This window comes from Nesoenas mayeri (assembly GCF_963082525.1).
Source record: "Nesoenas mayeri genome assembly, chromosome: 8".
NCBI lineage: Eukaryota > Metazoa > Chordata > Aves > Columbiformes > Columbidae > Nesoenas > Nesoenas mayeri.
The window spans coordinates 34,714,219-34,727,724 of NC_137554.1; the positions used below are offsets into that span (position 1 = coordinate 34,714,219).

Genomic DNA, 13,506 nt, shown 5'->3' on the forward strand with positions numbered 1-13,506 from the left:
TTCTTTATGTGTTTGTGACCAAATATATTGTTAGAGATCAAAACAAAGATTTATAAAAACAAATGATGAAAATTTCAGTTCAGAAAAACACTTTGTAAAACACAGTAGAACTATTTCCAATAGCAAAGTGGATTTTGTACAGTTCTTCCTTCTAAGCAGCCGTGTAGTGCAGCCCAGATCCACCAACTCCGCTAAAGCAAAATGTAGGCAAATGGGTTGGTGTTTGCAGAATTACAACCTATATACACAAGTGCAGGTAACATACTGTAAACCATTAGAAAAACCTTTGCAAAGGCACAGTTTCATGGGGGGTGTACTTACAATAGATCTTACATGGTTTAAAAGCGGGTTACACCATGGAAAGGTTTTTGACAGAACCGCTCAAGAAATGAATTCATGATAGGACATTAACGTGCCGAGTCAGCTGCTTCCATCAGCAGAAAACGCCACGCAAAGCAAAAACCAACACTGAAGTAAAACACTAAGACTTTATTAAAAATCCAAAATTTATTGCAAATTGTACTTTGCGCTTTCCCTCCTTTCTTCATTTTTACAGGATTTATTGATATCCATGATTTTTTCACAGATGTACTTGTTGACTTTGGAGAGTCTCTGTGCAATTTCGGTTTCGTCCACAGTTTCTTGTGCTATTCTATCATACAAACATTCTGGGGAGAGAGAAAAGAAAAAGGAGAGAGCCATTAGCATATTTTTAGACAAGAACGCAGCCCTGTGTTGGCCTAACTACTCAAGAGACAGCACTGAGTAAGCATTGTGTATATCTGTTGCAAGACAACAGATGCTTTCATCGATTCACTGGCTATCTTGTTAAAGACAAGGTTTTTCATCAGGCTTAACTCTCTGGCTGTGACTATATGTTAACAGGCTTTCTATACCAGCTAAGTCCAAGCTCTTCCAGTGCCAGCCCTGCCTGCCTAACTCTTGGATTTGCTCAAAACTCCACAGCAGGTTTAGAACCTTCTCCCAGGTGATCGGTCTCGCTAGAACTGTTGTTATCTACAGTTTCCTGGGGTCACCTCCCGAACAGCGAGGAAATGCCAACGGCCAGGGAGAGGAGCAGGAACTGGTAGGAGAAGACATTAACTGATCCATTTTATTCTACAATGTGTAGAACATACGTTAATGTCTGCATCTTTACCAGCCGCCCTGTCCCTGGGCATATTTCTCTTTCATGAGTAGGTTGTTCAGAGCAACCTGTGCACAATGCACTTGGTGAACTCCCGTGGATACAAAAAGCCTGCAATAGTAATAAGTGCAAAAGCAACGTGGGCAATGGAAGTCCACACGATCCTGCTCCACAGGGCTGGCAGCTCCGTGCCAGAACCCTGCAGACGTTACTGCTGTCGGAGGGGCAACACACCGGAACATAACCCTGCGTGTTTTGGTGTGTGGGCTTCCCCGATTGACTAAACCAACTGTTCTGCTTTGCCTATTAATCTACTCCAGTAGCCGTTATTGCTTCATATACAGAAAGCTACAGATTATCACTTAATTAACACGGCTTATAACAGTTCTAATGCGTCATATTAAAAATTATGAAAATTAAGTACTATGCATGCTTTGTAGTTCATTTTGAAACCTCTTGAAAGTTTTGTAACATGTTATTTTGCATTAACAAGGTTTATAACAGTGCTCATGCATCCGACTTTTTCTCGTTTCTTTCTTACATACTACACAGTATAGATTTTTAAAAAGCCAGAGATATCAGACACTTAAACTAATGCTGTTGTTCAAAAATCTATTTTAAATGAATGATAAAACCATCTCAGACAATGTAAACTTTATCTTCTAAGATCTACTGAATATAAGGTAAATAAAATTAATCAGCAGGGAACCCGATCGCTGAGATGCTGCTCCTCAGTAAGCTATGGTTCGAATACGACACCTAAGAAGGGGCACATCACCGAGAAGCTGAGGAAAGCCAAGCGTTGTGTTGGCAGGACACGGACCGGTGCTACCCCGACCTCGGGAATGCTCCTGGGCGGCACCACATACACCTGGTGAGGTGAACTTCCCAAAAACACAGGCTATGTTATGATTTAGCCACAATGTCAAGCGAAGAACCACTTGACAGAACCCATTCAGCAGCTGCGATCCTCAGCAGCGTGACCCACACAGATCCAAAATCATCACACTTTTTCCTCCTCCTTCCATTCCTACGAGGGGCCGCAGAAGCAGGAGCTCAGCAGTCACATTAGGATGCTGCTCAGGGACTAAAAAGAGGGATGTGGGCTTTCTGCTTTCATCTTTTGGATTTAGAGGAGTATACAGACACCCCTTCATGTTTCTGACTGGACCAAAGGTTCAAGGAGACCTCAAAGACTACCAAGGGGCTCTACTTCTAGCTGTGAGCTTGATCCAAGACATTGGCCACGGTAACTCTTAACTTCCTTGCATTTCACATTTGTCCACTTGCTACTCATTTTTTTGTTTTGTTTTCTTCTCCATAATGTAATAACTAATTTGATTGCTTCTAGCTTTCCAGGGAACACTGCTGGCATGATGTGGCAAGACCTGCTAACATTGATGCAAAACAATGTGGAAAATCATGGTTATGTGCTACCCAGTACCGCTGATAAAAGAAATCTGCTGCCACCTAAAACACTGGGCAGGCACTTTAAGTGGTTCAAGAGGAGACTGGACAGTCTTGCATCTAACAAAAAAAGGTGCCAAAGACAAGGTGAAATGGAGACTGAAAAGAGGAACATGGAAAACCAGGGGGTGGAATGGCAGAATTCAATGGGAGTTGAGGCTGGAAGCAAAATATGACAGAAAACACAGAAAAACCAGAAAACAGGGAAGAGCGGAATGGCTGGAGAGGGTGCGGTACAGCAGAGAGGAAAGGGAAGGGAAGGGCCCCATCTCTCTCACCATGTACCTGTTGGAAGATACTCCCAAACTTACTGTAAAGAAACCAGGGGGAGTTAGAAAGCAGCGACTGAACAGACTGGCCCTGACCGAAGCAGACGAGGAAATCCTCAGGTCAGGAGCCTTGCCAGCGGCAGGGGCACAAACAGCAGGGAAACCAGAAAGCGCCTGCAATGGGCCGCTTGAAAATAACTCCTTTTCACTGCGTGTTTGCACGTGTGTGTCGGGGTAACCGCTTACGTTTCCCATCAGGAGCTGACAAGGGTTAAGCCACAGCCACAAAGTGGATTCCTTATGTGGCCAGTACATCTTTGCTTCAGTACACGTGTTAGGATTGCACCAAAAGGTCCCAGTCGGAACTAGAAAATCGGTATGGAACAGTTTGCCATTCTACATATACTCTTCAAAGCAGCTTAGTAAAATAAAACTCCATGTCTTTTACTTGCTTCTTACAAACTAAGAGAGGTGACAGCGCGAGGATGAGTTTCCAGCTTTCCCACACACAACACAGACACACACACACACAGAGGAATCGTATTTTTGACTTCCAAACCATGGTACTTGCAAGGCAGATTACAACAGCTCTTACAGAGTTCATAGTTAAGAGTACAGAGCAACTAACATCAGGAAATGCAGGATAACGAGGCTCAACCAAATAGGCAGATAGGTTTCTTTCAGCCCTGCTGCAATTTAGTACGGACTCAAAACCTAAAAATCCCACTTCGGTGTGTATTCAATGAAGAACCAACTCAGTTCTGACTTAAAAAGAAGCCTGAAATACCAAGAGAGACAGAAACAAATGCAAAACAAGCATGATGATACAAAGGGACTGCAATTCACTATTCGTTTGAAATAAAGGAGAAGGCCTTCTCTCTCTCTCAAAGTACCACACGCATGGGCTCAGGCCTGCAGCTACTGAACGGGCCACTGCCATTTTTCCTGCCGTAGGCCAGCGATTTACGCTTCCTGTTCAAATTCCAATTCAAGAGCAACAATTCATATTTACTAGTTACATTTTCTCTGCTTACAAGGGTAAAACTATTTTGTCGTGCCTCTGAAGGTCTGTGTATTTTTATAGCCACAGCTGTAACGGTTTCTGTGCCTCATGCCAGAGTTGGTAACATTCTGGATGGAAGAATGTGGTAAAGGTACTCTCAGGCTTGTTAAAAGGAATATATGCATTTTAAAAGACCGCTGTGTTATAAATGAATTGCAGAACAACGTGTTGTTCTCCAGGCTCAGTGTCCTGCCCTGCAAGTGGTTTAAAGTGATGATCTTCTTGCACTTTGTTCATGTCAGTGTACAAGTCTGCAGCTGCGAAGGCCTGCACTGAGCACAGCTATTGCAATGTGCTTTACTCTTCCTGAAAACATATGCGCTTCACAATGCAATAGCAATTTGAATGACAGTCTTTAATATCAGTTAATTTTAGATGAGCTGAAAAGAAGCATCTTTCAACTCGGTGATTAATAGTTAAAACTCCAAAGCAGGAAGCAAAAGTTTTCAAATAACCTACCTCTGACAATGCTTAATTTGTGAGGTGAGAGAGGTGGCTTGGGAACGGCATCTTTCTTTTTTTTGGTTGCAACTCCTGTGACACTTCTGTTCTTGAGAACATCTGTTCCCCAAATCATAACCGCTAGATTTTTTGTATACTTTGAATCTCCTTGTGTTACTTGCAGCTGGTGCCATTTCTCCTCATCTACCCAAATTCCACTGCCAAGATGGACCTAGAAGGTAGTAATAATAACAACTTATCTATGGTATGTAGCACACAACAGTATCCAAGTGCTGTAGGAACATTAATATTAGGTACTATAATAACAGTAATTAGGGCTGAACAAATCCATTTTGCCTAATTCTGAAACTTCGCCAACTTTTGTGGGTCAGGGAGTTCAAGTCAACCTCTTATATAATTCCTCTCCCTTTCTGTATTCATTTCTGCTCACTCGCGACTCTTTCCCCCCACACAGCCTTCCTCCTGAAACACTACGGTCAGAGCAGAAACACATGGAGGAAACAGCAAACACATCCAGTATTAGAAAAGTACGCACAGACTGATTTGGGTGTGAGATGAAACATTTGAAAGCTTCCTTTGCTGAAACAGGCTTTACCCCAAGCATACTTCGGAGGCAGTAGAGGGAAATACTTCCTATAGATGTATCCTATGCCTTTTGGTAAAACACAGCCTGATTGTTTAAAGTAACTATGAGGGGAGAAGGGCCTTTGAGAGCTCCAATTTCAAGTCAAGAGTTGGGACATTTCATAAACTCCTAATTTTGTCCGGAAGTTTTCCTACCACATACAATCGATCTATCCAGGCGAACACTGTTTTGCGGTAAGGCAATGACCCATTGCTGCACCACTTTCCGTTACACAGACAATAGATATCTCACTGAAGTTGTAAAGCAGGGCAATACGGGGACTGGGAAATGCAGCGTGAAGCCACTGTAGTCTCCAAAAGGAAGGTGCTTGAGTCTGGTTGTGCTTCTCAGCCTTGCTCAGCACTGACCACGCTGGGACGGCTCCCACAGAGCGACCTCAGATCTCTGCCCCAACCTTCCCAGAGCTCCAGATTGAAGATGAACACAGGACAAGAGTCTGAGTACTGTCCCTAGGCTGGCACTATGTATATTTGAGCTGACAGTCCCCATAACCAGGACACCATCAAGCAACAGCACGGAAAGTAACTCCACTAGCAACCAGGATGGCTCTGACACGAGTGCAACCACTAAACCCAACTGGACGGCAACGCTGGCCCTGCGCGGAACCACGGAGATGCCTTGTGTGTGTCTACGCTCCTAACTCTGGAGTGCAGGGCAGAGCCCTGAGCGGCCCCTGCACACAGACACCTCGCTCCCGCGGCCACAGACTCCGCTCGCCATCCGTCACAAGCCAACGCGTGACCTGGCTGTTCCAGGTCCTGCTGAGAGCTCGCTGCACTGGTAGACAATTCTGTAGAAGGGCAAATACCCAAAAGATGTAGCAACTGGACTGTTACGTTCAAAATTCAGATTGCATAAAATCTGATCGTTTCGTAACACTACCATTTAAAAACTTCTTGTCTCTTCATGACTGAAACAAAAAAGGCCCGTGAACAAAATTCTATGGCAAAATCATATTAGGACACTCTGTTTGCCTTAACTGCTCTGTTCTTAGTTTCTCCCGGTTTTACTCCCTTCATGTGGCATTGTAGAAACTTCGCCTGCTACTCATACAGATCTGAACAGTATGACAAACGTCCCATTAAATGCAATGAAAATTGGGCAAAGCTACTGTAAAATATTCTATACCCATAATGTTACTGCCTGTATTCAACCAACTACCATCTTCCCTTTAAATGGAAACCTGCTTTAATTATGAATGAGGCCTATAACCTGAGGAAATGTTTTGTTACAGCAGCATCCTTCAAAAGCAACTAATAGTTTAAAAACTTTAGTAGAAAAATACGAATGGCTTTGTTACCAGCTACCTTATAAAACACAAATGGAAATCCTAACTCCCTCACAGAATAAGACCATAAGGCGAGTTACCTTTCCTGCAGAACTTTCTACACTAAGGGGATTTTAAGAAGCTTTTCACGAGTCCACGTGGTATTTAGATGTTGCAATGGCCAGTAATGCAACGAGTCATAAGCACATGAACACCTTCTTCCTGCTCTGTTGTTGAGCTTCTTCATAATTGCTTTAAAAAAAACACTCTTTTGGTGCTCTTGCCATAATGTGTAAGACAACTTCAATCAGAGGGAGCAGCCTGTGCCCAGAAAACAATGCTACACTTATAATGCAGTTATTTCTGTCCTGATCTTGGAAAAGCTATCCGTAAAAATGAGTATAAGTTACTCAGAAAATAGCTAAGATTAGGAATGTTGCAACATGCCAAATTTTGGATGCCTGTTTTACATTAGTTGTGCTGTATTTGACCAAAAAGTTGATTCTCCTCTGCCAAAATTAGGGTTTATCTTTGCTAAAGGTTGTTTAGTCTCTTAATCAACTACATTACTCATTAGCTTTACGTTACTAAAACAACTTACAGCAAATATTTTTAATATATATGTTTCAGACATTGTTTCTTCCTTGAAGATGCTTCATTTATGTAAAAAAGGTTATTGGTGCTATGAAAGCCCTATGGTAACAGCGAGTACGTGACAGACAGCCACAGCCACAGCCACAGCAATGGCAATCTTGTGTCTCTCTTCTATTTCTAGAGTGTCGGGGCAAGGAGCTGAACGTGCGCGGGTCTCAGTTTACCTCTGCAAACTGCTCGCTGCTGTTCCCCAGCTACGGGAAGCCTCGTGTGCTCCAGATTCAGAGCCCGTGTCCCCTCGCTGCCCCCGAGCCAGACCCGCAGCCTCAGGGAATCAATGGGAACGTCACCCACCATTTCAGCAACTGCAGCACCAGCCTCGGAGCACAACACAACAGCAGCGCTCACCACCGTAACTGTCCTAACGTGCAATATAGCTAAAATGGATCTCAAAAGATGAACTGTTTTTTGTTTCCTTTCTTTAAATGAATGCCATAGGCTCTTTTTCAGTCACTCTGTTCTCCCTCTGGGGGGAGAGATTTATCCGCTTTGAAAGAATCCTACTCAGATCAAATCTGACGCCACAAAGGGCCAGATTTCCAAAAAGTATTTCAGCTGCTCTAGTGGTGCATGTCGAGAAAGGAATAGCCAAAAAAAGGCACAAATAAGGCAAACTGGAGAAACAAACCAAACCAAAACACCCTCCAACACTCTAAACACATTATCAGTTGACAGTTCGGGCATCTGAGCTGGATGAAGCCCCAGTAACAGCCAAACTTAAAGAAAAAAACAAAATTACGAAAAGGATGTGAAAAAGATACTAAAAACTGCAAAGACAGAGAAAACTTCAGCAACAGAAGCGCCCAAAGCTGGCAGATGAAATAAAGGCGCAGGAAAAACTGCAGACAATACTAAAGGCCGTGCCCTGTCCCATGGACCTTAAGCGGAAAAGAAGGAGCTGAACCAAACTCTGTCAGTAATTGATGCTAAATCTTCATTGCACAAATATCCACAAAATATACAAGCAAATGACATATGTTAAATATATTAGGCTAGAAAAGCTACGTGAACCAAATACCTGTCAAACTGCCAAGGCTATACTATTTTTCACATACATTTTGTCCTCAACAATTATATTGAATTAATCTCCAACGAGGACAGAGACTTGTGCAGTCAATCTTGTAACACAAAGCTAAAACTGCAAGATTTCACGCTATTCCATCAGTGATTCCACTGTAGGCCAAAGCTGAAATGGACTTCTTCTCCTTAAAGATTCTCAAATTATGGTACCAAGTGCATTTGTATCTTAAGAAACAGGATCTGCATGGGCAATTTTGAAGGACGTATAGTTTTGTAAAAGAAATATGATGTTCATTTAATGCTAATGGCAAAAGTAAGCCTCAGTAGATGAGCAGGCAACGTGTTAAACATGCCCAGGTCTGAAAAACTCTCAGTGAGGTTCTGGCAAACTGTAGCTGGATGCTGTTCCACTGACATTATAAAAGGTGGAAAGCAGCGCTCCGTGAGCTCAATCCAGCGGCAATGCTCTGGCCAGATCCACGGCAGCCCATGTGAATTCCAGGGTTCATTGTTATCTACCGGACCCCAGTTCCACCAAATCATTAAGGCTTCTCTGCAATACGACTACAGCACATCAACAATGTTAAAAACCTTTTAGGAAAAAGTATTTCTGTTAAATAGGCTAATGTAACTTTACAATGTGGGTTACTGACTTTATGCGCATCACCGATTGAAGACTATCACCAATTTCCTTGCGCATGCATGTTTAATAACTATATTCCTATGCTGTGCAGCATTCGATGCTCTCCTCACTTTCTGTGCTGTTCATAGGTGTGTAATTCCATGGTTTTCCTCAGCAAACAGCACACCTTTACAAACACTGAGGATGTCTCTATAAGCTGCTACCATGCAAAACCCCCAGGATCAGGAAAATTCCACAAGAAAATCACCTGACGGACATATACAAATTATTCATTCATTATTTCAAATACCTTTCCATTCTCGAGAATATACTTGTCCATCACTGGAACAGGGGCGGGATAGTACGTTGATGTATTTGCTTCCTCACTGAAGGTCTTCTGTACCTCAGGTTCAGGCTCAACTGATTCTGGTTTTACCTTTTCAAGCTCAATGGCAGGTCCTAGACAGTTAAAAAAAGAGAGCTGTCTGCTATCCCACAGAACACGAGCCCCACCGCCTCAGCACCCACACGCAGCACCAAATAGCACATCGGTCACCTTCATTGCAGAGTCTAAACCAAAACCCTACTTCTGAACGTCAATAATAAAAACAGGATCAGTAACTCTGCTTTATAAACATTCAACCTTCTAAATGATAATTAAACATTTTAATTTTATTCTTAAAGCATGTGGGCAATTACAGGTATGAGTAAGATTGCTTCAATGTACGCTATGGAAATCATGGTGAAATGACACCGAAATCAGAAACCAAAAGCAACAATAGTAATTCTTCAAATAAGAATTACTACACGGTTGCATAGAAACCTGCATAATTTACTGTGAAAATTACAAAAATTACACATTTTATCAAAATTTGAAATATCTTTAGATGTAACAGAGGTACATTGAAAACAGCGAGGATCTACAGAAATGCTATAAAGGAAACAGGCTGAGGCTACTTATGCTAAGGGATCATGCACAGAAAGAGTATCCAAGGTTAAAAAACCAACACATAAATTAGAATTTTGATTGTCCAATCCATCCAACACACTGATTTTTATTTTTAATGTAATCAACACAAATTAAGCACAGATTAAACAACAGAACACTACTAGGCATATGTTTGAGGCTTCAAAGGAGAATAATTGTCAGTCATCAGCTTTTCCAGATCAAACTTAAAAAGTGTTCCTAAAAAGACAAAAGAACAAAATGAACTGATGTGTGGACCGGCTTTCATCATCCATTCCTTGCAGAGGTCACACCACAAGTCTGGGAAGAGGCTGCGGCCTCAGGCCTGTCCCCTGTCCCTGCCCCTTGGTGGCCCTGGGACCACCAGGAGCTCCTGCAGCCACTGATGTTCCACACGGGGACAGCGCTTCGTTAACACGGCAAGGTTCGTTAACAGAGCTTAGACCCTGCGCACCACGGTGATCACCACTTCCAGAGCTGTAAGGATAAACTCACCCACTTGTAAGAGCTATATAGCACGGGGCTGGTGCTGAGAGCAGCGCAGCCCAACCTTGACACCTTCAACAAAGGGCAATTCAATAACCAGGTCCCGGCTCAGCGTCCCTGCACACACAGACCAAGCCCTGAATTGCTCTAACTCTGCAGGTGAAGCTGCCACCACCAATTTTAAATGGTTCCTGGGTCTGGAAGAAGTAAAGCTTTCATTCCTCCTTGGGGCAGTTTCATTTAGAGATTATTATGCAGCGATATTAGCGTTTCCTCCATTGTCAGCATCTGACATTTATCCTATAGCTTATGCTACACCTACACAGCCAGCTAAATGTTCTCAGCTGACTCTTACTTGGCACTCAGCACCAACTCAAAGTTGTCTCAGCGACTCAGACAACCCCATATTGCAGTGCCACCAACATGAGGGTCTTAAGAGCCATACGCAATGGCCGCATGGCGCAAGTAATCACAAAAAATACCATCATAATCTTAATAAGCACCTCTACTATCATAAACATACAACGCTACAGCCAAGACAAACTGCACTTTCTAGATTTGAGACTGCTGCGCTGATTTAGCCTGAACAAAGCCCCAATCCTGCCCAGAGCGCAGTGGGGGCACCCGGGCGGGCCGGTGCGGCCACGTCGCTGCTACTGGGGACTCAATGAGTGAGCGTTCAGCTGTTTCTTTAAGAACACATCCTTCAGCAAAGCGCTATTTGGAGTCCTCTTATACTTTGAAAGTCGTTTTGAGGAAGACGCCCAATTATAACCACCTTCTTCCTAGAAGGAAACACTTCTCTCAGTTTAAACACTTACACTAGTTGCTATTTAAAAGTCTTTCACTGTTTTGCTTATGGTAACACATTGACACAGCTGGGATTTGGTTTCCAGAGTTCCCCCAAGAAAAACAGCTGATTAAAGTCCACACTAACCATAGCTCGAGCAGGTCAGAAGCACCACGCTTTACTGCTTGCTTCTAAATCACCATCAGGAAGCCTTTAAGATGTCTTCTTTCATACTCTGCTCCATTATTCTCTTCCCAAACAGAAATCTGCCCCTACCTAGGCAGTCTTCACTGTTACTTCACCAGCTACTAAAGGTTGAATTTTCAGCCTGGCATGTTGTGAATTGGACATGCAACTCGCATTATTGCCTCACTGCTAACAGGAGCTGTGTCCAGAACTACAGTTGTGCACCACGCACCATATTCTCAAAGTTTCCTCTCTCTGGAGCTCTCATGCTCTGCATCTTAATTTAAAGACGATGCGTGGGACATACAAAAATATAAGCCACTATCTAAAGGTTGCGCTTCTGTAATAGTACTGATAGTACTTATGTTTCCATAAGATCTGAGATGGCAGCAACTCCAGTCGCAGGATGAAGAGGTAGAAGGCTTCCCTTCACCGCTTCTCTTCCTCTAAAATGCATCTTAGGCCATGTGCTACTCAGAAATCAGTAAATAAGCCAAAACAAATCCACTGATAAAGCGGTCAATGCATGTTTGTGAGCAGCAAGCTGCTTTTCCACATGGTCTACAAGAATTTGAACAAAAACAATAGGAGGCTGAGAAGTGCTAATGTTATATATATATATATATATGGTACTTCTTGTACTCGCTCTTGATAGAAACCTTGGATCATTGTACATCAAAAGGCCAAACAGATCTAGAAAAGCTGAATAACAGTAATTCCTTACATGTGGTAAGACACAAACACCGTTTCATTCTTGCTATCCTGTTCTCCGTGCCAAGACACTGTAGACTGGATTACTGAAATTACACTGGGATTAAAAATAACCAGCTGGGGGGCTGTGTGTGTGTTGATGAATGAATGTGAACGCATGAGGGTGAATATACTCCCTGACTTTAGAGCAACACTAATTCTTAGCAATACAACATGAAAACGCAGCATTTATCAGGGATCGACGAACACTCAAACATCATCCCTGATACAACTTCGCTACTCCTGGCCATATACAACCATAGTAAAGTGCCCAGATCTTACCCTGGAGACAACTCCTTTCTCAAAAGTTATTGCAATTCTTATCTTTTGCAATCCAAGGACTATCTAAAGTTAGGCTTACAGGGAGGAGTCAGTGATTTAATTCTCTAAATCACCTTCCTGTCTACTGATCAAAAGAGGGCAAATTAGTGTGTTTTCAGATGCGGCAGAACAAAGATAAACTCCAAAGGTGTAGGATTGCAGGGCGTCCTGACGCCACGCTAGGAAAGGGCAAAGAGGCTTTGGCTGCATTCCCTCTTCCCACCAGAGTGGCTCAAGTCTAGGAGCAGAGACAAAGGCCTAAGTCTAACGCAGAACACATTGACTTTCAGCTGCTCGCCCAAATCACCATATTGATGGGAAATGAGGAGACTGAACACTTGACTGGATGTTAGCTCAAGAGCCTGTTCTATATTTGATCTGCAAGTTTAAAATGGCAACAGGCACACGTTTCCCACAGCTGCAATTCATCAGCACAAACCAGCTGTCATCTCATGCAAAGAAATCAGGAGTCTCTAAGGTGAGCCAGAAATGCAATTAATTTGCATTAAGTCCAGCCTGCTAGAAGTGCAGTGTAACATAAATTACATGTAATTTGAAACTCTGGGTTTAAGAGATTGCTGCAATAACTGAAGACGAATTCAGGATGTAATCTATTTTCTGAACAATTTTCACAGATTATTCACATATCCAAACATACCTCATTTATAAGCTGCAAAAGCAAGGAAGACTAAAGAAGTCTTTACAACTCTATTTCTTGATTAAAAGTAGCACTTTTCTCATACTGTCATCAGACTCTCTAATTTAGGATTTGCTGAAGACGTCTCCCTTTCTAATCATTCATAAATCTTGTACTGATTTTTCTAGAATCTGGTTGATTCTGCACTGTGAATGAGGCTACAAGGAAAGACAAGAGTTAGCAGCAGTTAACACACTGAGTATCAGCAAACACACACCCTGGGAAGGACACAGCTCAGAGGGCCAAATTCTACCTTTGTCATCCACCAAAAGTCATAACAACAAGGGATATTTTTGGGGGAGTTAACTATAATTCGTATTTGTGCAGGTACGTGATTAAATTAAAAGAATTTGTCTTCAATGTAATTGAGTCCAGTTGTAAAGCAGGTGCCAGACTTCTACACTGGAAATTCAAGCTCAGTATTTCTAGAAGATTCAGTATTTGTCCAAGAGGTTTTGGTTTTGGTCGCTTTGGTTTTGTTTGGGTTTTTTGTTTGTTTTTTCCTCGATTTTCTTCCAAGCTTTCTTGGTTCAGCTCAGGTAAGAAACGCATCCTTGCTTACAGTGAAGGAAACGAGACAGAGCGCAGGAGCTGTCTCCGTTTCACTGCTGCTCTCAGCACTGCGATTGCTCTCAAGTCTACCAGCTCAATGGGTATTTTACGCTGCCTACTAACATCTGGCTGCAGCTCCG

At 42.7% G+C, this 13,506-nt stretch overlaps 1 protein-coding gene across 2 annotated transcripts in view; it reads right to left on the bottom strand.

The window, feature by feature from the left end:
* Positions 1-507: 507 nt before the first annotated feature.
* The window catches only part of BEND5 (BEN domain containing 5), a gene marked incomplete at both ends in the record, with an annotated part of 551,257 nt that continues 538,258 nt past the window's right edge, over positions 508-13,506 (bottom strand). For both annotated transcript variants that reach the window (XM_080348556.1, XM_080348557.1), the window contains 3 exons: positions 508-668; positions 4,406-4,619; positions 8,928-9,076. In XM_080348556.1, the coding sequence (XP_080204682.1) occupies positions 508-668; positions 4,406-4,619; positions 8,928-9,076 (524 nt within the window). The remainder of the gene's footprint in view (positions 669-4,405; positions 4,620-8,927; positions 9,077-13,506) is intronic.